General features: G+C 38.1%; 1 protein-coding gene across 2 annotated transcripts in view; it reads left to right on the forward strand.

The window, feature by feature from the left end:
- grik4 (glutamate receptor, ionotropic, kainate 4) overlaps window positions 1-25,561 on the forward strand; it is a 397,525-nt gene that overhangs the window by 258,186 nt on the left and 113,778 nt on the right. For both annotated transcript variants that reach the window (XM_084125539.1, XM_084125538.1), the window contains exons 6-7: window positions 12,697-12,862; window positions 25,371-25,549. In XM_084125539.1, the coding sequence (XP_083981665.1) occupies window positions 12,697-12,862; window positions 25,371-25,549 (345 nt within the window). The remainder of the gene's footprint in view (window positions 1-12,696; window positions 12,863-25,370; window positions 25,550-25,561) is intronic.

Consider the following 25,561-nt stretch of genomic DNA (forward strand, 5'->3'; position numbering starts at 1 on the left):
AAGCGACGTTAATTTTATATTTTTTACTTAAAATAATAACCATAACTTTTACTCCACAAATCCAAAAACATTATTGTGTCCACAAACCCCTCATTAACTAATAGACACAAAAAACTTGGTAACACTTTACAATAAGGTTCATTAGTTAATGTATTAACTAACATGAACTAAGCATGAGCAACACATTTGTTACTGTATTCGTTAATCTTTGTTAATGTTAGTTAATGAAAACACAGCTGTTTATTGTTTGTTCATGTTAGTTCACAGTTTCAATGTTATAGATCACTATTTTCCAGAGACACAAAATTAGATCAATTAACCTTCAAACGGTTTTGACTGAATAATTGATTCGGGTGATTCTTAGGCTCAAATAGAGCCTGCTTTAACGTCACTATTTTTTAACTCTTGTGTTATTGTTGCGTTAACTTCGACAGCCCTGAATTCAACACAAGAGAGATTTTCTTCGCACACAGTATGAGTTGCAGTCTGACACATTTTTCCACAGGATATAATCTGCCCCTGATCATCAGCTGTTGGCCAATAGTGAAAATAGAAGCATTTTCACTAGTGGTTTCAGGTTTTTGGACCCCACTGTATAATCAAATTATGGTAAGCGGTCATCTCGGTTTGCTGCAGTCTCTCAGGTTATCACTGATTGATTACATATTAAATTAGGATTACTCCACTTGGTCAAGCATGAATAATGAAGTATAAGCAGCGGTCCACAACAGGGAGCTACACAGGAGCACCGGTGTGAGATTAAGCCAGGAGACTCTACCTGGAAGCTCTGTTTATTTGTAGCTAGGTGTCTTTTTTTTGGCAGGCTATTTTGGGCTAGACTTCGTTCCAGGCTTGCCAGCGTTTGAAAGTGGACCTAGCATGCTGTGTTTGATCCTGAATGCTGTAATTTTGCTAGCTATCAAAGCTTCAGCCCACCAGGAGTCTTCATTTACAGCAGTCACTCTGCTAGAGCTGTGTTTCACTGTCCATCCCTTACCTCTCTCTCCTTCTCTTCTCCCTTCTCCCATGCACATACTGCATCTTCCCATATTTCCTTTGCAGCATGTTTTGGAGAATCGCCAGTGTTGTGATTTGTGCCAGTAACTTGCCATTACCTTGATTTGTGTACTGTATTGTAAGCTTGAGTAAGTAAGCATCTGTCGAGAACGTAAATGTATGTAAATGTAAAACACCCAAATCAGTCCTCGCTTCAGGTTGGCTGTGATTCCTGGCTGATGAATCCGACAGAAGAGGGGTGAGAGGTCAGTCGTGGTGATTAAGCAATGAAAACATTACTGGACCGTATAAGGCAGCGAGATTCTTAATGGCATATCTCTTCAGACCTCATTGGCTTAAATGATGTATAACTACAGCACTGCTGATCCCTCAGCGTTAAGTGCTATAAGCGCTAATGTTGTGCTCTATGGACAGATGAGCACTGACAGGAGAACAGGCGATATGTTTGACAAAGCACTCCAGATTTGCTGTCAAATACCCTTCTTTCCATCAAAATGCTGCTGATTCTTGTGGCTGTGCTCAGGGATCTATGAACCATAAATATGTGAGTCTTATGGGCTTTATGACTACTTTAACATCCAAAGTAATTTGATGCGGCTTCTTTAAAGAATTGTGAGCTGCTCTTGATGCAGTGGTCAAATTAAAATGAATAAAATTCATAGCAATCAATTCATAAACAGTGACCTCAAAAGTAATTGTGTGTTAGATAACAAAATATCAAACGAAGTGGCACCATAAACAGTTTTAGGGACAAGTGTACATCGATCACTTCACATGAAGTAGAGAGGGAAATTTACTTAAGTACTTGAATTATGACTAAAATGAATGTGGTGGAAAGGTAACAAATTATTTAGTAAATTATAATTATTTTTTTATGTAGTTTAATTCATGTCAAGTGTGGTTCCTACACAGTTATTTGCGGACATAAAATGCATGAGATGAGATTGTTACGGCATAGTTATTAAGTTAATTGGACTTTCAGTATAACCAAATCATGTTTACTTCAGAAATGTATGACTCAGTTTAGGTGTTTTGAGAATGGCAAGTTATATTATTTAAATATGCAATATGGTACACTGTAAACCCTAACACTCAAAATAATTAATTGGTTTGAGTAGGACAAACTTAAATTAAACTAATTAGGGTTACACTTTATTTTAAGGTGTCATTGTTACAGTGTAATTATATATTTAAGTACTGAGTAATATTAATTAACAACATGTACTTACTATAGGGTTAGGGTAGGATTAGGATTTGGTTTAGGGTTAATTGCATGTAATTATGCATAATTTACTGTTATTACTATGATAAGTACATGTAACATATGTAACAAGGACACTGTAAAATAAAGTGAACCCTAATTAGTTCAGTCAAAATAACTTTTATGAGTATTTAGCACTTTCCTTTGCTTTCAAGTTCACAGAACTGATATATTTTAAGTTAACTGAACTGTTTCATTGTTTTGAGTTTTATGAAACTATTTCTTTTAATTTAGACGAACTTAAGTTTAACTGAAACGGCTGGGATGTCTATTTCCCAGCATGCTTTGCCGATGGCACTCAAAAGGGATAGTAAATGCTAAAATTAAGTGTAATATACTGTTTTTTTTTTGTTTGTTTGTTTTTGCAAGATTAATGATAAGTGGGAGATTTAGTAGTGATTAATGTTTTGTTAGGAAAGAGGTTTAAAGACAAGGTTGTTTTGTTTGTTATTTTGGCCTAGTCAGCTCCTGAATCAAAAGTCCCAAATTAAGTAAATAAATTGACCTTTGTTCAAATACCCTGCATATTTCTGAGTCTTTCATGTTGCACCCTTTTCCCCTAGACGGGGTGTAACATGCTAATTTAGAAGAATTTCTGTTAATGTTGGTTTTAGGATAGTTACCATCATGGTGACAAGTGGTGCATGCAGCTTGATTTGAGAGCAAATAAAACCTTTATATTGCTGCACTCATACAGCAAGTGCTACTGTATAACATACTATTGTTAACATGTTAACAAATTAGTATGGTAGCAAACTAGCTTGTTAAAGCCAGCTAAGTTTATACTAATAAAAGTGTTTTAAGTTTAATGTATGAATTAGTGTTCTCAAACATTTCAAGTTAAGAACAATTAAATGTATAAGTACAAAATAAAAATCTGCCAGTTTTGCTTACTTAAACTTTGAATTTCTTAACTTAAAAAATTTGAGGCAACTAATTTAAATGAGATTTATACATTCCCTGTGTATTCACTAGGGCTGGACCCGAATATTCGAATATTCGTTTTTTTGTTTGTTTGTTTTTGCACACCTGGGATCCCCCGTGAAACGGTTCTCATTCGCGCTTGAATATGGCCGGCGACACACTGGCTGCGTGGCGTGTCCGTTTTTATTTCGGCTCCCATGTTAACCTGCGTGAGACTCAGGCGCGGCTCGAGCCACGCGGAAAACGCGTGCATGCTAGAAATAGAACTGACGCCTAAGTGTTCCAGCAACGAGAGTGTTCTCTGGCTAGAGTGCAGAACAGCGGAGTTTGTATGGACCAAAGTGCATGCCTGAGCTTGTGTTTTGGGTTAAGCTGCGTTGCTTTGACATTGTGGAAAATAGAATAATAGAAACAAAATGTATTAAGCTTTTTACCCGTTATTATCAAAATGCAAACGGACATACGGACACATAGAGATTCCTGCCTTTATTAGAGAGAAGAATATGTTCAGCACCCTCTCTCCGAAGCTTCGAATATTCGATGTTCATTACTACCGAAGCTTCGAAGCTCAAAAAAATGGTATTCGGACCAGCCCTAGTATTCACACATATTCCACATATTACTGTATGTATGTCATCCTTCTCAAAATCCCTAATCTGTGCAATTTTTTCTATAGACCTACTCAGTGTGTTGGGAGCAGTGTGCACTGCACAGGGACCCTGTTAATCAGAACGCAGCTTGAGTGAACTTGAAAGAAACTGACTTCTTACATCTCCTAAAAATGACCTTGGAACAAGATAGTTAAAAGTAACTGAAAATGTCTCCGAAATGTGATGTTATGCTGCCTTTGCATGCTATTGAAAATATCTTAAATACGAGTTTCCTAGTCGTAAAATGCCCTCTTAAGTCACTCTGAGTTTCTGAGTTGGGCGGTTCATAAACTTTAAACATGGTGAAGGGGAGAACGATTGCTGCTGTGTTTGGTATTCTTCATTAGTTTTTTCCACAACAGCTACATCGCCTTGTCTTGTCGTTAAAGTTCTGAATATTATATGAATAACCATTTGAAGAAATGTTTTATACCGAGTGAAAATAGAATGCATTTGACGTAAATTCCAGAATAGTCAGCAAGCTGACTATCTAGATGGCGCGGTGAATGTTTATATGTTTGTCAACCAATGGGATGCTACATTTCATTCAAAATGAAATATCTTCAATACATGTAGGCTTTAATAATATTTCCCCAAGCAAAAGGTAAGAATAAACCTGGTGTCCTCCATGATTCTTATTCTTTCCTATAACCAAGCACTTAGGAAGTATGAAATTTCCAAAAGCACATGAATGCAGCGTTAGTCACACTAGTTAGGAAAAATGCAGCATGTCATTGGGGTAGTACTTTTAAAGGGTAAACTTTGTAACTTATCCACCCCTAGAAAGTGCATAATAGTACCTTCGGGTAGTAATATGTACCCTAATATGTACCCTTAAGGTACTACCATGTACCTTTTAGGTCTAAAAAAATTTACAAACTTGCCTCCCAGTGATAAGCTGTTGTACCCCTAAAGGTTTTTTACTTTTCTGACAGTGTAGAAAATCTAACCTAATTTGTTTGCCACTTGGTTTGATATTTGTATGTAATGCAATGACATTTAGACATTGTAATGTATATGTACTGTAAAGAACTAACTGGCAAAAAATAACAACATCCGCACATTGCATTGGACGTGTTGATTATGTATACTTTTGTGCAGTCTACTTTTGAGTTGTTCTTCTTTCATCGGTGTGGACATTATAACGGCCCCAAACGATTGTGGAAACGTACGGAAAGGTTCCAGATTGGCACCAGCAGCGAGTCGTTGGAAAAAGGTTAAAAAGTCCCTCTGGTACTGTCACGAAGGGGGAGGAGGTGACATTTCCAGAAGTGAGGGCCTTGTGAAAGTGGATGATTGTGTCTCTTCTTTCGTCATGCAAACAAAACACAGGTGCTGCGTCCTCATTCTTCTGATGATAATTAGGGTAACACAGCTGTCGGCGGCACCTCTGCTCACCTCTCTTTTGCTGTGCAATTGATCTGTCACGCCAAGGGACACCAGCGCAACTGAATTTACACCAACCGACCTGAGTTCTCTTTATTCCTTGCTAAATGGATGTGCGCAGTGGCACTATGCCACTCAAGACCCCTCCTGGCTTCTTTCAAAGCCTTTTCAAATTCAATTCATCCTTTTGTTTCTAATATGATTAATGTGCAAAAGACACTCGACCAGTATTCCATTGTCTCTTTGTTCTGTGGTCATCCATGGTGCAGTGCTGTCTTTTTGTGGAGGTGTGAATGGATCAGGCTTTTCCGCCCCAGCTGAGCCCATCGGCACCGCAGAGTGGAATTATTCATGGGCTTCATCAAGTCTGCAAACAAATCCCTGGGCAGCCATGAGCGCTCTCTTAACGAGTCATGCATTTTGTTGTGTGTTATTACAGCACATATCCCTGCTAAATATTTAAGTGTTCACAATGTGCTCTAATTTGTGGAAGCCTGTTTCTGACTCAGATTAAAGAAGTAAAAAGGTAATTGTGACTTGTATTTCTCACAGTTTGCAATTGTGAATTTTTCTTGTAATTGTGATTTTCTTTCTCTCAATTGCAAATTTATTTCTCTCATGATTGTGTTTTTTTTTTCCCATCCCTTACTTGTGACTTTATAGTTTACAATTTTGACTATATCTCTGAATTGCAGTATACACTCACCTAAAGGATTATTAGGAACACCTGTTCAATTTCTCATTAATGCAATTATCTAATCAACCAATCACATGGCAGTTGCTTCAATGCATTTAGGGGTGTGGTCCTGGTCAAGACAATCTCCTGAACTCCAAATGTCAGAATGGGAAAGAAAGGTGATTTAAGCAATTTTGAGTGTGGCATGGTTGTTGGTGCCAGACGGGCCGGTCTGAGTATTTCACAATCTGCTCAGTTACTGGGATTTTCACGCACAACCATTTCTAGGGTTTACAAAGAATGGTGTGAAAAGGGAAAAGCATCCAGTATGCGGCAGTCCTGTGGGCGAAAATGCCTTGTTGATGCTAGAGGTCAGAGGAGAATGGGCCGACTGATTCAAGCTGATAGAAGAGCAACTTTGACTGAAATAACCACTCGTTACAACCGAGGTATGCAGCAAAGCATTTGTGAAGCCACAACACGCACAACCTTGAGGCGGATGGGCTACAACAGCAGAAGACCCCACCGGGTACCACTCATCTCCACTACAAATAGGAAAAAGAGGCTACAATTTGCACGAGCTCACCAAAATTGGACAGTTGAAGACTGGAAAAATGTTGCCTGGTCTGATGAGTCTCGATTTCTGTTGAGACATTCAGATGGTAGAGTCAGAATTTGGCGTAAACAGAATGAGAACATGGATCCCTCATGCCTTGTTACCACTGTGCAGGCTGGTGGTGGTGGTGTAATGGTGTGGGGGATGTTTTCTTGGCACACTTTAGGCCCCTTAGTGCCAATTGGGCATCGTTTAAATGCCACGGCCTACCTGAGCATTGTTTCTGACCATGTCCATCCCTTTATGACCACCATGTACCCATCCTCTGATGGCTACTTCCAGCAGGATAATGCACCATGTCACAAAGCTCGAATCATTTCAAATTGGTTTCTTGAACATGACAATGAGTTCACTGTACTAAAATGGCCCCCACAGTCACCAGATCTCAACCCAATAGAGCATCTTTGGGATGTGGTGGAACGGGAGCTTCGTGCCCTGGATGTGCATCCCACAAATCTCCATCAACTGCAAGATGCTATCCTATCAATATGGGCCAACATTTCTAAAGAATGCTTTCAGCACCTTGTTGAATCAATGTCAAATAGAATTAAGGCAGTTCTGAAGGTGAAAGGGGGTCAAACACAGTATTAGTATGGTGTTCCTAATAATCCTTTAGGTGAGTGTATTTAACTCTTAAAAGGGTCATGAATCGAAAAACCAAATTTTCCTTGATCTTTTGGCATAAAAGTTGTCACGTACTAAACTGTACTCACTGTACTGTACTCAAGTTTCAGAACTCAAAACTTCCTCGTCATGGGTTGCTGTCTATAAATTACAATTACGAAATCGTGTGAACGCACCATAAGCTTTTGTGGCGCTATATGACTGTCAACCATAATAACAAAAAATACTTATGAAAAAAATTGCCGACCCTACCTTTAATTTTGATAAATTTCACAGAAAACAAGACTTCATATTTATGCCATTTTGTATCTCCAGTAAATGCATCTTGATTTAAAAATCTTTTGACATTTACACTGGAAAACAAGACTAAAATACTGAAGAAGAACATAACTTAAATTTTTTGTAGTGCGATCAGACGGTACAGTAAAAATTGTTTCCATATTTATTCCATATTCCATACTTTTTTGCAAAATGAATTAAAAAGTAATGGATATCTGTTGAAAGTTGTATTTTCAAACTCTGAAGTGTTGCTAATACAATTCATTGGGCCCTATCTTACACCCGGCGCAACGCAGCGCCAAGCGCCATTTTCACGTCCTGTGCCACGTTGTTTAAATAGCAAATGCATTTGCGCCCATTTGTGCGCCAATGGTGTGCTATTAGAAATAGAAATAGAAATAGAAATAGACTGCGCCATTGACCAACTGAAACCTGGTCTAAAGTCAATGACACAATATTTTTTTTGTTATTTAAAGAGCGCATTAGTAATGTGCGCCTATAGGCGGGTCCACAACACGCGTACATTCTGCTTATTAAACACACAGGGACGCACAGCAGCAGGATTACAATGTAAAAAATTATTATTGTGTACATAAAGATATAGTGGAATCCGACTTGCCCCGTAGATGGTCTGTTTGAGCACTTTTACCTCGCACACGAGCAATTCCGTTTGTGCTCTGGAGACGCGTTCTTTCCACTTTCAAATTCCATCATGTAAATAGCAAATCTGCCATGGCACGAGCGCAACTGGCATTTAAAGGGAATGGGAGATGAGACTCTGATTGGTTTAACACATGTAAAGCCCAAAACACACCCATTACTCATTATGAGAATAGGGACAACCCTTTTAGACCATGCGCCTGGCGCTCCGACCATTTTTCCTGTCGTTAAACTAGCAAAAGTGGATTCGGACACGCCCTACAGTAAGTCAACTTGCGCCCTGCGCTTTAGACCATGCGCTTAGATCGTTAAAATAGGGCCCATTGTGTTTCTCCCTAGACAGTGACATTTAGAAAACATATTGATGTATTGTGTTCCCTACAATTTATTTCTTAATTTTCCTTTATTATGGTCTTAAAAAGGTCTTTAAAAAGTCTTAAATTTACCTTCATAAAACCTGCAAAAACCCTGATATTACTTATAATTAGGATGTTTTTTGATTTAAAAATTTTGCTAACTTTAAAAGTGGGACTTATAATTCTCTCACTTGTAACTTTATTTCTCACATTTGTGGCTTTCCTATAATTGCTTCTTTATATATCACATTTGTAACTTGTAACTATCATAACTTTATCTCTGTTGCAAATGCGAACTTTTCTCATTACTGTGACTTTATATCTCACAATTGTGACTCATAATTATGGCTTTCTTATTAATGATGTTACTTATTTAACTTTATCTTATAATTACCTTTTTTATTTTAACTTTATCCCACAATATCCCATCTGTTAGGTGATATTTGAAATTCACCAAAGATGACTTGTTCAATTCATCTCTATTCACCACTGCTTCACCTTTCCACCTGCACCACCGCTGGTAGCCACAGTGCAGTCTAAAAGGGCACCCACAGCTTTAAAACGATAGGGACTTTTTTTTGAAGATTTCTGCTCTGTGGAACCAGCAGCAATGCTTGTGAAACAGAGATTGAGGGAAGTGGGGTTTTTTTTCGTTTTTTTTCTCAAGCATGGTGATCAATGAGATTGTGGTCAATGCTGAGCTTTCTCTAAAGGCCTCAGTGGCCTTTTCTTTCCTTTGCTCTCCCCACCAGAGACTCTTGACGCTCACATAGCCTCCAAAACATGATTACTCCACCTAGTGCTTGAGTGTGTGTGTTTTTCCCCAAGCAGCTGACTTCCCATGGTCCATTGCACCACATTAGAGAGGTGTGCAATGTCACGATCATTCACAGTACCCCTCCAGCCACTCTGCCATCCCCATATGGCTGATCTCCATGTCTTTGAGTAATGGCACTGCTTTCTGCCTGCGTCCGCCCCCACCAACCTGTGAGGCAACCTAGCGTGGTTTTGTCACTCGTTGCCAATCTTGAGTGTGACAACAGACAAATATGGCCGACTTTACTGTACAGCAGTGTGTCCAGCTGTATCATTTGACACTGTGGCCCAGGTAAATGTTTTGTGATCTTTTATTAAACATGATTTTGCTCCTCTGGTACATAAGGGAACAGATGTAAGATCTCATTATACTTTACCTTGCCATATGGCATTAAATCCCCTGAGATCCCCCTGAGACCGTCTACCCTTATGGATGTTTTTTCATTCAGAGCTACAGGTAGAAAGCAGTTGGACGGCCGTAGAGAGTAAAACCAGGTCTATCTTTCATACAGGATGGTAAAAAAAAGCCAAGGTGGGAGTTTTAAATGGCGTTCCCTGCACATTTTTTTTCCAGCACAGCATCACAACAATCTGCACAATTTCATGGTTAAGTGAGAAAACAGTATTTGTGCCAAACGACTTCACAAATGGCACTTTGTGAAAGCAACACATTTCCCTATGAGGTTTAAATTGATTATTTAAATAAGCCAAGAAACGTTTTAAGTAACGTTCATGATGTCGCAACAGCTTTTGTTATTCAGAGAAGCCTGATTAAGATTACTTCGCAAAATGATTGGTTACTTTAACTAAAACATTTTGGGAATGTCCATTTAGATAAATACTGACAAAGAGCTGAATTTGCTCAAAGATTGTTTACTAGCATACCAATCATTAAACTGAATTGTCAGACAAAACAGGTACATTATAATTCACAATATATTTATTACAAAACCATTATACTACATTACAAATGTCCAAAATGTAGCATCTGTTAAGTGCCTCAATATTCATTTGTACCAGGTCAGCATGTTCCCGCTGGTTTAAATGAAACGTTGGGCACATGTACTTATACTGCAGTGTTGCATGGCTGTTTGCCTGACTTCAGTGAGCTGCTGGCCTGCACCAGGCCCCTCATTAAAAGCCTGTCAGCAGTGCATCTGTAGGCCTGATAGCCACTCTGTCAACCTGCAGGAGCAGACAGCACACGAACAGACAGATATTACCCTCATACACAACTCTCCCTCTGGCTGACAATTCCAATGCTGAAGCCCAGATTGGCTCCACCAGGGCAAGAGTTTCTGTTTACGCCCTGGAAATGATGCATATGCAGTGTGCTGTAACCACAAGAAAAATGGCTTTCAAACCCCTTTCAGCGTTATCCTCCATTTCCTGTCCATACATCATGGATATTCACTATGTATATTTGAGCATGCAATGAGACAGTAGATTCTGACATCTGTCCAAATGTGAGTCTTAAAAGGATAGTTCACACAAAAAATAAAATACTGCCATTATTTACTCAACCTATTGTTGTTCCAGACATGTAGGACTTTATTTATTAAGTCAAAAACAAAAAGAAGGATTTTGAAGAATACTCTGATCAACCTTGTTTTCCCAATGCCGTTACAACGAACAGGAACTAAGGTTTTCCAACATTAAAGGATGCAACAAACAAAAAAAACATAAAAGTGGTCCTTACGACATTTACTTTTATTCCAAGTCATGAAGTAGCTTTGGGTGCTGAACAGACTGCAATTTTAAGTTGTTAGTCTCTAAAAATCCTGGCATCCAGCAGTGCTCTCCATGGCACTTTTACAAGATATTATGAAAATGTGGTGTTATGCAGTATGTTAACGAACGAACTAAAAAATATTTTTTCAGTTAATCTATTGATCTAATTCAAAACACCAGTCTGAAAGATTTATTCATGTTCTCAAGTTCAACTCACTGATTCAGGATTTCTCCTTTTCACACAAGCACTCTAATATTTATATATATATAATACTTTTTACAGTGCTTTTCTACAGGTATTCAAGATAATGATGACTAGTTCCTCAATGTAAACCCGTCTAACTTCCTCTTCTTCTTTTTGTTTTTACCTACCTCCCACTCTAACTATTAAGAGCCTTGGCATAAAATCTTAAGGTTTGAAGAGCCTTGGCATAAAATCTTAAGGTTTGCTGGAGTCTGCATGTGTTCTGTATGACAGGGAAGCTCATTTAACCTTTGTGAAAACATTTTAACATTTTGCTGCCCAGCATTGTTACCCAGAAGCTCCACTTGAAGCTCCATTTGAACCATTAATTACTTTAAGGAATCAAATCTCATGCTAGATAATCTAGAAAAATCCAAAGGTGTCTATTTGTACTATCTATAAATGTTGTTTGTCTTTCCTCGCTGAGCCAGATGTCACTCTGTTGAATTCACTTGGAATAATGAGCTTATGCACATAGGAGGAAGTCAGATTGTAGCCGCTATTTACAAGTTAGCACAGGGGCTTTGGACAGATGGGATGTTGTCTGGAAGCCGGCATGGGGAATAAAGGAAATAATCTTCTCCGAGAAAGAGAGAGAAGGTCGGAGACTTGTACATGTCTCCCCACTGCAGCGAGCCCATTACCGGCCTCTCTCCGAACCCTCCATCTCCAAGAATCCCAGTTGTCCCCCGAGTGTCGGAGAGCCTGTGCTCCTCATCCATCCACACTGGCGGGGACTCCATTACGCCCTGATGGAAAGCGATGGAAAACCAATTGGGGATACAGGGTCGTGCAAGTACGATGCATGGTCACACGGCCCGCCGCAGACAGGCAATCTGCTGTGATGAAGAGGCCCTTTACACAGCCCGCCTGCGTCCTCTAGGATCCCCTTCAAGCCCCACCGAGCCCAACACCCACTTTTCCCGAGCCTGACGCGTCCACACATCGGAACACATCAAATTAGAGAGCAGCCAATGCTGAGGTCTCCATGGATATGGAGATGTTTTGCGTTGTGTGCTACTTCTGTTCAAAGACTGTTCAGGGTGTCAAAGGTCAATGCACACATGCCCTCTGCGTGAATAAACATCTCACTTGGCATTTATATGCATAGAAACTTTTCCTCAATCATCGCTGGGGTTCATAAAAATCTGTTTTTATTTAATCTAATACAGTTGATTTTTCATTGTTAATTTACATGCCTTCAGAGAGGAGAAATTATTCTTTTGAAATTATTCAAATGAGTTTGTATTAGTTTTAGGCGTAAAGTGGATCTAATTAGTCTGATGAGAATGCCGTGATTCTGTTGCACAGCCACTCTTGAGACCCGCATCACAGTGCAGAAAACAAAACGCCCTCCTGCAATTTTCTTTCATTCAATTTACCTGCGGTATCCGCCTAACAAGAGGGGTCCTGCAGGGCTGATTTTTTTTCTGTCCTGTTATGCATCCCTGTGCAGGTGCCGTACGTGAAGGTGGCTCCGGAAGACATACTGAAGGTCCAGTTTCCTCGCTTTACCACGCTGGACCTCAGGCCCACTAACACAGACATCAGCATGGCTGTAGCCGGACTGCTAACGTTCTTTAACAGCAGCACGTCGTGTCTCATATGTTCTCAGGCCGATTGTGAGTATCATATGTTTTCTATTGTAATGAGGCTTTTATTTAACTTCTTGTATTGTGTGTGTGTGTGTGTGGGGGGGTTTTTTTTTTTTTTTTGTGTGTGTGTGTTTTTTGGATAAAAAATTCAGTTAAAAACAGTGAAATTCTGAAATATTATTACAATTTAAAATCTGTGGTGGCAACGCTTCATTGACTCTAGTCTTCAGTGTTACATGATCCTTAAGAAATCATATTAATGTGCTGATTTTGTGCTCAAGAATCCTTTCTTCTTCTTCTTATTAGTAGAAAATGGTTGTGCTCCTTAATGAAGTGTGGGGGAGCTTTTTTGCAGGATTCTTTGATGAACAAAGTTAAAGAAACAAAAAAAAAATTCTTTATATAAGTTAATTCATATAAATTGTTTAATATATGTTTGTAATGTAAAATACTGTATATATACAGCTCTAACTATATTTAAGATGTGAGGGACTTCAACAATTCCGAAATAAACAACTAAATTAATACCTTTTATATTAATTTATCTCGCTCACTTCGGTTGGGGAGCCCTGCATTAGAGCCAAAATAACATGTACCATAATTATATGTTCTGCTCTACTCTTTCCTGAATGGCACATATAGAATTGCCTGCATCTGTCAAGCAGCAGATGTCGTCTCGTATAGATTGTTACAGCTGCATTCTGACATATGCATTCTCTACAAAGAAAACATAGCGTTTCATAGTGGTACATGTTGTCTCTGCACTCTCTTTACCATTGTACTGTATGCCTTTGTACACGTTCACAGACTCAAATAGGCAACTCAGATACTCCATTACACTCTGCTGATTATCTGGCAATAACAACTGCTTATTAAACCTAACATGTCCACACTGTTTTTGATGATGACATTGAATTAATTTCATGCTGTTTAACTGTACTGCACTGTTAGATAAATACAAATGTGTTGTTCATTCTTTCTCTTGTCCATCTGTGTCCTTCAGGTATTCATCATTTGTCATGTCCCATTCATTCACCATCAAACATCCACCCTGCCGCTCATGTCAGCGCACTCTGCAGAAACAGAGATGTCCATGGAAATGAATGACTGAAGGTTTAAATCAAACCCACTGTAGTCAAAGAAATGGTGACTGACGGATGACCCTTCGCAAGTCTCCTTATTAGACACACATTGAGTTCAGCTTGGCAGAGGATTAAAGTTTAGTATTCTGCCTTTCCATCTCAGAGCAAGGATGCCACAAATTACCCAGAGAATCCAAACAAAGTCACATTGCCCCTTCAGACAGTGGCTTTCTTTCTCCCTAATCAGCTTAAGGCCTTCCAGTGGAACAGCTATAATTCCCACTAAGACGTCAGAGAGGGGTGTAGAGAGATGGCAAACTACCAATATGGACTTGAGAACAGGGTCAAAACTGACCAATACCAATAATTAATAATTAAAATAGCTTTCGTGCTGTTCTAAAATCACATAAAAAATAATTTAAAAAAATGACATGGGCAAAATTCAGGATTTAAGAATTTGATCCCTTTCAGTTTATGAGTTGGTTTTTGAATTCAAAACTGCAATTCAGTGAAATGATACACAATCACACAAAACTTTTGTGACAAAACGTAAATAATGAAATTTTGACAGTTGAATGTTGAGACAACATTTTTGTATGATTGCAGATATTTTAAAATTTCTAAATTAGAAAAGTTTAAGACGAAAAGACGCCGCAAAGTACGGCTTTCTGTGGTACAAACGCCGCAAATTACGGCGTTTGCAAAGCAAAATCGCCGTCATTATCACCGTTTTTTTGATCCAGTCAACAACGCCGTTTCTGACGCCGCAGGCCATCCATAATGCGCCGTAATTAGCTGTCATTTCCGTACTAAGTAGCCTACCGCCTGCTATTCAATCAGTTGTCAGCTATCGGGTAGTCTTCCGAAATTTAAAAGACATACAGCAACAGACCAATACAAAAGAAGCGAAACGGAAAGAAAATAATACGGTCGGACCTTGGATTCGAACCCCTGTCACTAAGAGCAAAACGACATCACTGCCCGTGCACGCAGACCAATGCCCTACTGAAGGTAGTAAGTTTGCTGGGAAATCTAATTTATTTCACAGACATGAATGTAAACAGTGGCTAAAATCAGCCCACATATGATAAAGGAAAAAGGGGGATACACGCGCCTAATGAAGAAATAAAAAATATGACACGATAAAAGTCCAAACACTAGTACTAACAACGTTAGAAAAACAGAACCCTATCATTCAGATCGACAATCTACTACATATGTCTTTCCATTTGCTTCATTAGATGGGCTGAACTTTGAAGAAAAGGGAGGGGCTGATTATAATATTATACAAAACGCCGCTTTTTACGCTGTCTTTGTCAGACAGAAGCGCCGCAAATTACGGCGCAATATGGATGGCCTGCGGCGTCAGAAACGGCGTTGTTGACTGGATAAAAAAAACGGCGATAATGACGGCGATTTTGCTTTGCAAACGCCGTAATTTGCGGCGTTTGTACCACAGAACGCCGTACTTTGTGGCGTCTTTTTGTCTTAAACGCCGTAAACACCGGCGTTTTGAGAATGAAAGGCGTTTCGTTAGTGCCGAAATTTGACCCTTTTGGCGTTCAATAGAAAAGAAGTTCAGCTTTTAAAAACACGTCTCGACCTTGCGTTTTCCCCCATTCCACTGCCCACTTATGTTCAAATGTCCCCAAAGTCATAAACATCTTAAAGGTGATTTCTGTAGGCCTATTGATATCTTCCAGATGAACCTGCACATCAAATATCCTAGAATCATCTGCAAAATACGTGTTATATTAACACACGTGTTACACTTAAACTTGACGAATAAATGTAATATTCCAACTTTAATCTGATAGTTTTGTAAATTCATGTAACAATTTCCATCGGTGTGCACAAGCAGGCGTCCTTCGTTACCATGGTAACCGTCCTGCTTCTGCATTCCACTTTCACACCTTATCGTGCGCATGGAAAAGTATGGAAGATATAGGCCTACTGATGATGTTATTTAATGATACTACAGATTGCACTTAGTAGATCACACTGACTTTAATGAAAACAACTGTTTTGCAGAGCGTGCCATTTGCTGTGATGCATTTACACGGCTTTGACCAGGGGATGTTGCTAGTGTGGCACGCCCTTCTGCTCCGCTGCTTTGCGCATGCATAGAAGTGCGAGAAAATAAGTCATTATTTCGAGAAAGTTTCTCATTATTACGAGATGTTTAGTCATTATTTCGAGAAAGTTTCTCATTATTACGAGATGTTTAGTCATTATTTCGAGAAAGTTTCTCATTATTACAAGATGTTTAGTCATTATTTCGAGAAAGTTTCTCATTATTACGAGATGTTAAGTCATTATTACTAGAAAGTTTCTCATTATTATGAGATGTTAAGTCATTATTTCGAGAAAGTTTCTCATTATTACGAGATGTTAAGTCATTATTACGAGAAAGTTTCTCATCATTATGAGATGTTAAGTCATTATTACGAGAAAGTTTCTCATTATTATGAGATGTTAAGTCATTATTATGAGAAAGTTTCTCATTATTATGACTTAAAGAATCTTTTTTTTTTTTTGCTCAACGTGGCGGAAACGGGCTTCCATACCTTTCAGAAGTTTGGGGTCAATATTTTTTTTATGTTCTTGAAAATTTTCGGTAACACTTTACTTGAAGGGGTGTGCATAAGACTGACATGACACCTTTATAATCATGACATGACACATGTCATGAATATGAAGGAGGTTTTATGCATGTTTATGACAACTGTCATTATGTCATTCGCTCAATTATGACATTTTTAATGCAAATATGACATTGTTTGAGATGTCTTTGTTATGACAACTTGACATTACCAAGACAACATAAATTGTCATAAATATGTCATAAACATGACATAGCAGATTAATTATCAAACTTAAGAAACCACTTAGCTTTATGGGTTAACATTACATTAAACTGTCATGTGATTGGTTTTGACATTGGCTGTCATGAGGCCATTATAACTATGTCATGAATGTTTTTCTTGACCTCAACTACAGTGGTACAAATTGAATTTGTCATTAAAATATCATTAAGTGTTAATACTCTGTCAAATTATTTTATAACAGTGTCATGTATACTTTTCTTGACCTCAACTACAGTGGTATAAATTGAATTTGTCATTAAAGTGACATTTTAATGACAAATTCAATTTGTACCACTGTAGTTGAGGACAAGACAATTTGTTGTCTTGGTAATGTCAAGTTGTCATGACAAAGACACTGACAGGTTTTTGATGTATTGGTTTATGTCAAGTTGTCATAACAAAGACATCTCAAACAATGTCATATTTGCATTAAAAATGTCATAATTGAGCGAATGACATAATGACAGTTGTCATAAAGATGCATAAAACCTCCTTCATATTCATGACATGTGTCATGTCATGATTATGAAGGTGTCATGTCAGTCTTATGCACACCCCTTCAAGTAAAGTGTTACCAAATTTTCTTATACTCACCAAGGCTGCATTTTTAATATTTAAATGTTTAATTATAACAGCTAAAAAATAACTGTTTTATATTTGAATATATTTTAAAATGTAATTTATTCCTGTGATGGCAAAGCTGAATTTTCAGCATTATTACTCCACTCTTCAGTGTCACATGATCCTTCAGAAATCATTCAATCAATACAATTACAATTCAGAATCCTGTTTAGGAATTCTAATTCAGTTCTGAATGGTGCACAACCCTGGAACTCCGAAAGACTCTTTCGATACTTGAGTGTGAATGATTTGTATGCCATTGTGATCTAATTGCTAAATCTGATGTTTATCTCAGTTCTGAGTCCTAAAAAGACCCCAATGTTTTCCTTATTCTACCACAAAAAGCTAAAAGCAGACAGCGTTGCAGGTAACTTGGAAAGTTTGACTTGTGGTAGACCATTTCACGCTCATGCCAACACTGTTCCTCAAATGTTTTTCCCTTTGTACCTTTGGAGCACAAGTGCCGTTTTCTACACAGAGATGAGTTGGAAATGGGAAAAACAAAATAACATTGTTTTTCAGCTAATAATGAGTGCATGCGCTCCCTGAAGATTTCTGTTGGAAAATAAAGGAGATTCGCAGCAGCGACAGGCAAAACTTAAAATACTTTGTGACAGAAAACTTTTATAAAACTGTACTAAGGTGCTTTTGTCTCCCATAAGAAATCCCTTAGAGCAATTCTAAACTTAGCAAGCTTCCAGAATAGCCCAAATTAAATAATATTTCATCTCTCTCAGTCAGTGCATGTGTATATGGGAGTACATTTTTTATTTTTATTTTAAAAGTTATACTTGCATTTACATTCTTGACATACACCCTTTTCCCATACACAGAATGCAATGATTGGCCGAAACAATTTTTGGTCCTGCGAGGTCCATAGACGATATTTATATATATATATATATATATATATATATATATATATATATATACATTTTTAAATATTTAGACCACTATTTATTACCAAACCTATTATTGTTTGCTATCAATTTCAACCAGTTTAACAAAAAGTGTTTATGAAAAATTTCCATTTCCTTCCCTAGCATTAAGGCCCGTTTACACAAAGAACGATAACTGTAATGATAACTACTGTATAATGATAACCATATTAACACCTACACCGATAGCGTTGTTTATTCTAAGCACTCTGTTAACATAATTGCAGCACATGCTTTAAAGCTGAATGGAATTTGATTGGCTTTCAATTATTTTATTATTCATCAGCTGGAATGGCTGTGAAATTGCTGTGCCGTAATCATTATACTTGTGGTATGGATTCTTAGAGTTACGGGCAGTGCACATCAAGGACGATAACTATAAAGTTTTAATAATCGTTTTAACTCTATGAGAATAGCTAAGTCCATACCACAACTTTAACAATAACAATATTGTTGGAATCACTTTCAAAACAATTTTTTTTCCTGCTCAATAAAAACAGTGACAAACAATCAGAATCCACACAACTTTAAAGCAGCAGAAGACATAACTGCAGTGCACACTAATAATAACGTAATCGGTGGTAGGCCTAATTATCATTATAGTGTATCATTATGGCTATAGTCAGTGTTGGGGGTAACACATTACAAGTAACTTGAGTTATGTAATCAGATTACTTTTTTTAAGTAACTGGTAAAGTAACGCATTACTTTTTAATTTACAACAAAATATCTGTTACTTTTTCAAGTTAATTTGTTTTCCCATGTATTGACTGACAGCTCTCCGTGTTGAGAGAAATCATGAGTAAGTACATTTACTCATTTACTTCTTCCCCTGCGTCCTATTCTTCTGTATTCCCGAATGGCAGCACAGCTGAAAGGCCTGTTTGTTTGAGCTGCGCCCTCTACTGTACAGGCGTGAATTTGCATTTCCTTCAGCCTGAGGCTTATTCATTTCACTTTTGGTGTAAAAGGGCCTTTACATTTGCCAAAAATAGAACTTTTTTGTTGTTATAAAAACAAACAAACAGCCCAGCCCAGATGAGAAAAAGCAAAAGTAACTTCAAAAGTAAACGCAAAAGTAACTTCACGCATTACTTTCCATAAAAAGTAACGCAATTAGTTACTTTTTTAGGGAGTAACGCAATATTGTAATGCAGTAACTTTCCCTAACACGGGCTATAGTTACTTCTTTTGGTGTGAACAAACCTTTAGAATAAAAAAAAAATTCATTTTATGGTTATTGTTGTAGTTATTCTTGGTTTGAACAAACATTTAATTGCATATCATTTCCTTCATTACAATATCACTTCCCCAATTCAGTTTCATTCGTATAATACTCAAGAGAACGTATAAATGCAGTTTTTATTCTTAAAGATCCCAATTCCCATATAAAGTAAATCGTTCTCATGAAATAATATACAGCTAATTACCATTTGATAACAATTTCACGGTAGAGTAGCTGATATCAGTAATGCTTGTAATATGAAAATGTATGTGTCAGTAAAACACTTAAGGAGCACATTCGTGCTATTGTCTGGAACAAATATGCATGCACCATTGAATAGCTGCTCCGCACAGTGGCAGGTCTAGGGCCCATTGTGGGTAATAGTCACTTCTGCTTTAGCTGACAAACATTACAGAGTTGCGAAGTGGGTGTGCGAGCCGAAGGGTTGAGAGGAAATGCCACGGGCCATAGCGACTGCCCTTCAAAACATTTCTATAAGAAGCGGATGATGACTCCTTGTGCTGCCAGCGTAATAACCCTGTTCACCTGCGTCTCTGTTTGCTTGTCGTTTTCCGTTACTGTTTCTTTTTCTCTCACGTTCAGTCTCACAGGATGTACAGCTCTCATTAATCACTTAGCATGCTGACAGCTTAATAGAGCATGGCCCACTCATGAATACTTCACAGACCTGGCCTGCTGAGATGACACGGTACAAGGACAGTTATTCGTTTGACTAACCTATACAGCACTAATAGCCAGGAGGCCATTGCATATGGTTTTATCTATAAACAACCAATTGTGATCGTCTATATTTTTTTATATACTGTGTGTATATTTTATATATAAGATATATTTTCATTTTGATATGACTAGCGCCTGTGTTCCAATTATGCTGTGCTTTAGCTATTAGTTTAATGGTATAACCTTTAAATTTCCTATAAAATGGTCCAACTTTTTAATTGAACTGATAAAACGTGTAGATTAAATGAAATGTCAGTCTGCCTAAATGCATAAATGGAAATGTAATTTGGCTAATATTGGAGGCTTTTTGCCAGGGGCATAGCACAAGATCCCGGGCCCTATGCATAGGCAGTCCTGATGGGCCCCCATGTTCCTCACCAAATACCATTTTTAATACCAAATACCACCAACCAAATTATCATCTGAAAGTGTATGTTCTGCTCTTTCAATAGGTTGTCTGAGTTCATTTTTAGCACCAACGATCGCGGAGATATTCAAGCAGTTTAGTTTTGTCTCATTTTGTTTTCTTTCCTTCTCCTGTCTTTCCTTTCTTTTTTGGTGGCCTGATTTGGCTTTCTTTGAGAGACATTTCTACAGCAGAAGTTTGCGCTCCACCAGATGCTCAACTAACTAACATAAACAAAATGCGTGCAGATGGACTAAACCATTTGGCGCATTAGCAAGGGGTGGGACCGTGAGACCTTAGATAGTCTTTACTTTTTTGTATACAAAATGTAGTCAGTCAATCAACCAAGTTATTCAACCAATACACTAACTTTACATTTCATCTGACATTCATTATGAAATTTAATTAGGAAATGAAAATATCCAGGTAAAATCAAATATATTCCAGACTTTTCAAGGGCCCTCTCTCCCCTTGGGGCCCTGGTAATCAGAACTGGTTTTACCCCCAGTCCGACACCCCTGCTTTTTGCCTTAATTTGACAGGATACTGGAGAAGCAACAGAAAAGAAAAGGGGAATATGCCTGGAACAAATCCAGGCGGGAATTGCATATATATAGTTCTAAAAATCGTTCTCAGTATTAAAGAATAGCAGTGTTAACACCACAACTATAACAATAACGGCACAGAGAAACAACATCATTGGAATCACTTTCAGAACGATTGTATCCAGCTGATGAATGATAAAAACATTGACAGCCAATCAGAATCCATCCTGCTGTAATGAGCTCGAGCATTTAAAGTGACTGACAAGCACACGCTTAGAATAAACTGAACTATCACTCTTGGTGTGAACGAGCCTTAACTGTACCAATGCCTGCACCATTTTGAAGACAAAATCAGTATTCTTCAATAGTGGACATTCAAGCGTAGCCATGTAAAAGTAGCATGTCACAGCTAACTGTTTTTATGGTTCTTGTGGCACCATCAGCCAATCAGAGTCATCATGGTGTCATTTGCTTATGGCTCAGGTGACTGGGTCCACTTATACGATAACTTTTGCTATTGACATGAATGGAAACGCTAACTAATAGCTTTTACCACTGAAATGAATAGAAATAACCTACAAAGAGAGAACTTTTGCCAGTGACATGAATGAAAAGCAACCGATATCTTTTATCATTTAAATGAATGTAAATGTTAATTAATAGTGGGTTTTGTTTTGTTTTTTCATTTGAGATGAATGGAAAAACTGACCAATTTCTTTTTACTGCTGAAATGAATAGAAATGCTAACTGATATTGTTTGCTCTTGAGATGAACGGAAATGCTAATTGATATGTTATAGCTCATTCCCTATTCTACAGTATAAACCTCCTTTGGATGAGGCACTAGGTTTCATCTGGCTGCACAGGGCCTCACCGTGTAGTAAGGTGCATTAAGGTCTCATTAGTGAACAAAATTACCTGTACTACCGACCTGTACTATCCAGTCAGGAGCCCCAGAAGATCAACCAGACTCTGTCTTCGTCAGGTATTACCCAAATTATTCTGAATGGGGTCAGCCAGGTGAGCGCTACAATCTCTTTCAAGTTTGTCCCCTTGAACTAAAGGAGCTCTCGGATTTAATTGAAAGGAACAGAGCTTTGGTGCCCAGATTGAACACAGTGAATCAAATATACACACTTCAAAGAGGTTTCCCACCTGTCAGATTTGCTGCGCCTCTCCTCTTGGAACAGAAATATTGTACTACTTGTTTGCCAGACATTCTTCTCACTGCTTTGAAGTGATCTGTAATTAAAGATGATTAAATAAGAAACTACGTCCCACAGAGAGACGAGAACCGAAACGTGGGTGAAGTGGGATGATCTAATTCTCCTGCCTCTTCAAGAAGATTATGATAAATGTGTAGATAAAATAAGGATGGTACTGCAAAATCAAACAAAAACACTTCTTTTAGCCCCTGAAATGAAAAGTCAGAGTGATGGAAGTCGTAGAGAAAGGATCGCCTTTCTAAATAGGGCACTTGATATGAAACAGGACGTTGGAAACTCTTTTGTCTGGCTGTGTTTATTTCTGAAGTTCTCTCCTTTGTGCTGGAAGACATTAATTTAATGTGATAAGGAGCGTAATGGGATTCTGACATGCGTTGTTAAAGGAGGAAGACAAAAGCTTTTTTTCTGCTCACACCCCTTCAGCTTTCCCTTTTTTCTGTCTAATGAGAAGAAAAGAGGGCACGAATGGTTGTCTGGCCTCGGGCAGGATGAGATCTGACTGAAACTCTTTTTAGCAGGAACTAATATTAAAGGTTTATTATTATATTGTTATTTTGAAAAAACAACCAGATGACCAGACAGCAACATAATAAAGCTTGACTCTAAATATTGTAATGCTAGTCTGTACTGACATCCCATATCAAAGAAAGAATGAAAAGGCGCTGTAAGATAATTTTTTTAAAGTCAGCATGAAATACAAATTCACTGATTATTTTCTATCTATTTTTGAAATCCATTGATCTTTTTTCATTGATTTATTGAAACAGGATCTGTTTCCTTTTTTTGTTTTCATTTTTTATCAAAATGTCATAACTGATTTTTTTTGTGAAACAACAGACTTTTCTCTGTTGACACATGTAGGACTTATCAACTCGTTTTCTCCGCTTAAACCCCTCCCCTTCACTACAAGGTTGCATTTGTTTTTGAGTGCAAAACCCACATCTCAAAATCAAATCAAAGACTGATGTATAGAACCAAGTCTTCATCTATCTTTCTTTTTCGATAATTGGTTTACTAAGATGTAAGGAATGTCGCAATATGGAAGAAAAGATGTCGCTACTTCCATTTCATCGCAACTTTAATACAAACAATACATATACAGTACCTACAAGAGAGCAGGTGTGTGGTTAAAGGAACAAAAACCATCCAAAGCTGGTTTGCTGGTCTTGCCGGGCTTCCAGACTGGCCAAGCTGGTGTTCAGCTGGTTTAGCTTGCTGACGAGTTCCCAAAAACCAGCCGAACAAGGCTGGGAGACTACATTAGATCAGCAAACCAGTTTAGGATGGTTTTGTATGTTCATTCATTTTTTATTATTATTATTATTTTTTTTGGTTTTGTTTTGTTTTCAGCAGGGACGTTGGCAGTTAATGTCACCATGAAATCAAAATGGTCTATTCTTATTTTTTATGGAATATCACAGTATTTATTATAAACGATTCATATGTGCACATCAATGTTTTTTCAAATGCATGTGCCCTCAAAATCATGTTTTTCTGTGCAAGGCAAGGACAAATTGTCACTCACATGAGATCACAGCAGTATCAAACCCCAACCATCCAATCAATTCCCACTGGACAAAATGAAGTCCCGCCCTATATTTTTTCTTGTTCGAGAAGCCTTTTCCCTCGGATATACTAAATAGAAGAGAAAAGACTAGCTCGACTTCTGTTTCATGCTGGCTTTAAGCACAAGTCTAGCGGAAGTTAGCCAAACAGGTGACATCACCTCAGATTTTCATCAAAGTGTTTACGCATTGTACCGTAGTCAGATCTTGCCTCTTGCGTGCATGTATGTGTAAATCTGTTATTTACCTGTGCAAATAGTCTTCTGCTATGTTTGATTTGGGCTCCCTAGAGCTTTTACGCATATGTGTATCAGCTGTAGCATATGCCAATGATGTGTGTGTTTTAAGGATAAAGGAACTTCACTTTGCAAAAGCCCAGTGCAAAGTGATAGCTGAGAAAATGACTGGCTGCTCAGAATGAATTGAGGCTAAGTCTTTATCACTGTGGGAAGCTGCTTTGTGCTTTTCTCTTGCCAATGCTAGAACCTTCTCTTTAACACCTTACCCACTGTGCGAACTTAACCCAACATCTTCCTATTCACCTTCCAAGTATCCTCACATTTTGCCCAGTTAGCCAATCCTCCCTAAATCAAAGTACATAAAGCTGAACAGAAAGTTAGCAGAGTTATATTAAAAACTTAAATAGTATGTGTTTTGCTGTTCTCACAAGTTCCTGTCCAGCTTGATTGGGGAAGCCAGTGCATGTGTTAGCTAGCAATGCAGTAGCGCAGTGTTTAATGTAGTGCACTAAATGTGAAATTGCAAGTGATGTGCAGCGAGCGAAAGACAGAAACCAAATGCTTATGGATAATCAAATATACGCTGAGTAACTCGGCAGGAAATGGAGATGACAGCTTTGAGCAATGGCATCGGCCAAGTTATGTGTGAAGTCAGCAGCTGAAGCCTTTCAAATTTAACGAGTCATATCATAATAAACCGATGTCACGTTCAGTTGCGATACAGTGTTGTGCAATTCGCAAGTCCTGTTTTCCCCCGGGCCTCATAATTGCCTAAGGAACCGAGATTAAACACTTGAATGATTACGATTTTGCTAATTAAATGAGTTGCGGACATACAGTACAGCAAAAAAAAAAGCTTTGTTATTGTTGAATTCAATTAAAAAATATTGGCAGATAATTTAGCGGATTTTGTCAAATATAATAGCATTATATTCATGCACAGAAAATCAACCCTTAAAAGGCTTGATCCCATGGTATCGTAATTGCTGTGAAAAGAGAGGGAGGACATTATTTCTTGTTTTGAGAGAAAGTGACATAAGTCAGGACGCTGAAGTGTTTTGTGTGTGCACCTTTTCAACAGGCCTATTAAACCTGGAGGTGTTACTGCGACAGTTTCTCATCTCCAAGGAAACCCTCTCTGTTCGCATGCTGGATGACAGCCAGGATCCCACCCCCCTTCTCAAGGAGATCCGCGATGACAAGACTGCCACCATCATAGTGGATGCCAACGCCACCATGTCTCACGTTATTTTGGAAAGGGTAAATTTATCT

Source organism: Abramis brama, assembly GCF_963993115.1.
Source record: "Abramis brama genome assembly, chromosome: 10".
Taxonomy (NCBI): Eukaryota; Metazoa; Chordata; class Actinopteri; order Cypriniformes; family Leuciscidae; genus Abramis; species Abramis brama.